The 4831-nt window shown below is 34.1% G+C and overlaps 1 protein-coding gene across 1 annotated transcript; it reads right to left on the bottom strand.

The window, feature by feature from the left end:
• Positions 1–480: 480 nt before the first annotated feature.
• On the bottom strand, positions 481–1212 carry LOC124355861. Its single transcript, XM_046807015.1, has one exon. It carries the CDS (start codon positions 1210–1212, stop codon positions 481–483), a length of 732 nt encoding a protein of 243 aa, XP_046662971.1.
• Between the last annotated feature and the right edge of the window lie 3619 nt (positions 1213–4831).

Consider the following 4831-nt stretch of genomic DNA (forward strand, 5'->3'; position numbering starts at 1 on the left):
CCCTCATTGCAGTTACTATACACAGTATACCCGTCAATTTTGTAATGATTTATCTCGTTAGGCAAAACCCAAATTTCAGTTAGCACGATAAAGTTAGGTCGGATTTTTAAATTTTCAATTTCCACTAAAAACAAATTAAAATTTTTCCTGAGGCTCCTAATATTTTGGACAAAGAAGTTAACAAAATTAGCACAACTTTGATTTATACAGCCGTTATCTTCTATTTGTGACAATTAAAAAAGTAATATACTATAACCACTTAAGGTTTTTATAAGTAAATAATTAGTACAATATACCTTATATATATATATATATATATATATATATATATATATATATATATATATATAAAACATTAATAGTTATCATATGTATTAAGTAAAACTTTGCACCTAAAAACAAAATGAAACAAAAGATAAGTTTACTTATAAAATAAGCCTAAATAACAAAACATATGAGAAAAAGAGTCGTAGAAGTCACTTACAGGTCACTGATGTTGTCCATTGAGTTTAACACCTTCACAGTATCGCCTTGACTTTTCCGCATGAGTACCTTTCCGCCGCGGATCCACAGGTAGGTATACCATTTTTCCCTCTTGGCTTGTCGCGCGGCGTTCAGCAGTCGACGTCTCCCTGCGCTGAGGCTCTCGTTGACATACACGACCTCGGCAGGCTTGTCCGTCATCCCCAGATCGTGGCTGTTCAGATTACGCTTCACATGCCGCTTATGCAGAAGTCCCTCCGCGTCGATCCGTCGTACTAATTTGACGACAATGCCTGGTGGTCTGTCACTGCCGTCTCTGGTCCTCAGCCGATGACACGCGTCCACCATCATATCCTCAACTGGGTAGTCAAGTGCGCGGCCGACCATCTTCACCACTTTCAGTACATCCTCTCCCTTATTATAAGGTACGCCGTGGATCTCGACAGTATTCCGGCGAGAATACTGCTCCGCGTCGTCAGCCCTCTCCTCAGCCTGGGCCAACTTCTTGCGTAGGATGATGTTTTCACTTCTAAGCTCCTCAACGGTATTCAGCAAACTCTCCAACTGCTTCTTCTGCTGATTGACAATACCTTTTGTTTCAGATATTTCTTCGTGACACGCGTTTAAAGAAGCTCCCAAACTAGTTCCAACGCGTTTAAAGTCATCTTTCAACTCAGTAAACATCTTGAATATATCATCGTAAGAAAGTTGTCCTCCAATAGATTCCATCTTCATACTTTGGCGCCACGCTTTGGAACAAGCATCACAGCGCCAAACTTGTTCCTCATCAACTAAGTACTTAACATCTTCATTGCCAAGATTTATACATTTAGGATGAAATGAACCTCTACAGTCAGAACATGTAATTTTTTACTTAACGTTTTTCAACGACTTCACACAAACTTTACAGTCAGACATAATTTCCACTTTACTACAACACTGCTTTGAAGAATCAGAATATCATTAAGCAAGAACTAAGCTAAAAAATAATAAAATATTAAATAAATACATTCACTGATTTTAACCATACACACGAGAAAGCAGGCGAAGTCACGCAAGGACAAGACTCTGCATGAACTCTTATCTGATAAAGAAGTAGGTAACAAACTACGCAGCACAGCCGGCACACAACCTTCCTGCTCCGAGTCTGACTCATTACTGATTACTCATTACTTATGTGTTATGTATATTCAGATAGAAAACATAGGAAAAATATCGGGTCTTTTCCGTTTAAGGGCCAGCACCTTACAAACATACTATACCTGACTGACAGTGCATTTAATAGTTTTTTTGAAGTGAAAACTTCTTTAGGCGCGTTGAGCGTTTTGGTAGAGGGTAAAATCCTCGGTTCGCGTCACCGACATGCTAATGATACTAACCTGCATGAAAAAGTCGGTCTCGCTGTGTTTTTTAACCGTAGACTTGGCCGCGGACTACTAACCTGCATGAAAAAGTCAGTCTCGCTGTGCTAAAACTGTCCCGGCGGAGCATGAAAACAGACTGCGAAAATCAGTGACCTTTACGGCTTCCTCTCGCGATTTAAAAGTGAAGCCAATGTCGTACAATTCTGTAGGATGCGTCAAATTAAAGCTCTTAATATTGGCAATCTATTGGTTACATTTTTAAATATTAAAAAAATTTCGAAATAATTTTAATTATTGTTTACATTTTATATAGCGTTTACAATGACAAGAAAAAAGTAGTAAGCGAGGATTTTTTTATTTTTTGGTCAGACAAAATTTGTCAGCGAGAAAGTTGTGTGAAAATAGATGAATATTTTTTTTGTAATTTATCATTTTTTTATTGGAAGTTTAGTTTAGCCTGTAGTAGCGTATGAAGTGATGAGTGAACGTTTCTGCCGGAACTGTAGTTGGCGCATTGGTTCACTGATACCTTATTAACTCAATAAATTAGTTTATTGTGCAATAAAATACCTTTACGAAAGAACCAAGTTAATTTAACTAATTTATTAGTTTTAAAAATATTGTGGGTTTAATTGTTATTGCAATTATATACTTTATCCGTAGCAATAACTGTATTATTTACAACGGTGTTCAACTCACTGTTGTTCACTCGGTGTTTACTCACTTGTATTCTATGTTTAACTAACTATTAATTATACAGATAAATGAATAATGAAAACAACGAATATATTTTTAAACATTTTTAATATTTGTACGAATATTTGTATTTAAAATTTAGCATTATTTATTTTAATTATGTTTTTAATATTTAACCTCTTCATCATGAAATGAGTATTATTACGGTATAAGATTTATCTTACTAGCGTGGTAAAATAGATTTCTAGTTATTTGATAATATTTTTTCGTGGATTTTAAAATTGGAAAATTAAAAAAATGTTATAATAATTTTAGATTTTACGAAATATGTTTATTTATTGTTTTTATTAAGATATTGTTAAGATAATTGTATATTAATTATTTTTTCAACCACTTTGTATTTATATTTTGTTCATGATTTGTTTAACCCATCATATGTAACTAATAAATAAAACATAAAAAATTTCGTATAATTGTTGCATATAGTTTTAATTACTCTCAACTTAATAGTTCCGTTTTCACTTCTATCGGCAGTCCCACGACTGCTACTGTTTTTTTTTTTGTGTGTTATTAGTTCGTAGGGCAGTAGTCCAGGTACTACTTCTAGTATAAACTCGTCTTATCTTATCAGTGGTAAACGCGCGCCGCTTATCTTTTGCCTGTAATAAAACCTGCGTTAGTTCTGTCTGAGTTTTGTGTGTGTCAATAAAGCGTGGTGAGTTGATCTGGGCTTGGACTTTGCAAGCTCGAGTTAATTTGTTTCTAAAAGAGCAAGCATCGCGTGATTTGAGTTTTGAATTGGCAAGCTAGGGTCTTTTGTGCTGGCCCTTAAACGAAAAAGACCCAAAATATATCAGATACTACTACATTGACATGAAAACAATTAAGAGTGTTGTAGTCATATTTACGTTTTTATATTATTTACCTAGTAAACAATGGTAAAAATATCGTTAAGTTCAAAAATTTTTTAAAGAGTTTGCATATTACTAAGATAGCCTAGTATCAAGGTAAACAGTTTACGTTTATTTTTTAAGATTTTATATGAATATCAATGAATGGATATCAGTTAGACCACATTTAAGTTTACGATAATAATGGGGAATCTTTGTTCGCTTATAATGTGTTGTTCTGAGGAAAAATAAATCAGACGACAGCGATTATAATATTTTCATAACGATTTTCACAAAAATATATATAAAAAATGTAAATATAAAATTTTTCATTTTTATATCATAAATGACTGACAAATTTCACGTTCACTGTTCTTCTAAAGTCATGCCTAAGCTAAATATTATGATTTAAAATGATTTTAAATTAATAATTTCTTTTTCATATGTATTTGATATGACAAAATAGGTAATAACTAATTGATTTTTATGAGAATATTCATGTATCTTATACATGTTTACGTTAGGATGTGTACAAATTTTAAAATGTTTGACATGAAAAGAATATGTAGTAAAAAATAATATTTTGAACTAAAAACAATTTAGGTATAATTAGTGTATAGTCGGAGATACACCAATGGCAAATTAAAAATCTGTAACATTTAAAACTTACGAGTCTTTCAAGGATATAATAAACCTTATGTATGTATAGGCGTAGATAGCACAATACTTAGATGTGATCGTTTTACTTTTTATCACTGACGTAGATTTTACACTATAACGTGATTCCTAACCCAGAAGGGATTACTTCTAGCTGGTTTATATATTCCAGTTAAACCTAGCAAAACCGATAGGCACACTAAAAACCGATGTGTCACTTAAATCTTGGAAACCTTATGGATGTCCAAGAGCGCACATCACTAAGCGTAAATTTCGAGGTTCTGTGGTGCAAGGGCAAGGGTGGTTGATAGGCCTAGTGTATTGTTGGAGTTTAGTGGGCGCTCCCTAACTATCAGAGGTTCTTGCTAACCTCCACAATGGTGTGCCATCCCCTGCCTGCTTTGACTAGAGAGGTTGATTAAGAACTAGCGTCCCCTTCTTCCAGTAGGACATGACTGGGATTAGTGCCCAAGTTTTTCATCGTGGATATCGATATAAGTCGGCCCCTACCCACTAACCTTACCCAAACTGAATATCCTCTCACTCCGTAAGCAGCGCTAAGGATCTTATATGACTAAGTTCAATTTATAAGCTTCTTGTCCTAAGAGAACAAAAAAAGAAAAGAAAAGAAATAAGTCTCTCTTACTTATTCTCTTTGAAAAGGTCCTTACTTACACAGTCCAGTTATCATAAGGACAGACGGAATAAGGAAAAAATGGGAAAGGGGTAGGGGAATAATTC

This window comes from Homalodisca vitripennis, chromosome 2, assembly GCF_021130785.1.
Source record: "Homalodisca vitripennis isolate AUS2020 chromosome 2, UT_GWSS_2.1, whole genome shotgun sequence".
In the NCBI taxonomy this organism is placed as follows: domain Eukaryota; kingdom Metazoa; phylum Arthropoda; class Insecta; order Hemiptera; family Cicadellidae; genus Homalodisca; species Homalodisca vitripennis.

Bases quoted from the DNA above. Each gene is read 5' to 3' on its own strand.
- LOC124355861 (XM_046807015.1), bottom strand. From the start codon at position 1,212: ATGGAATCTATTGGAGGACAACTTTCTTACGATGATATATTCAAGATG.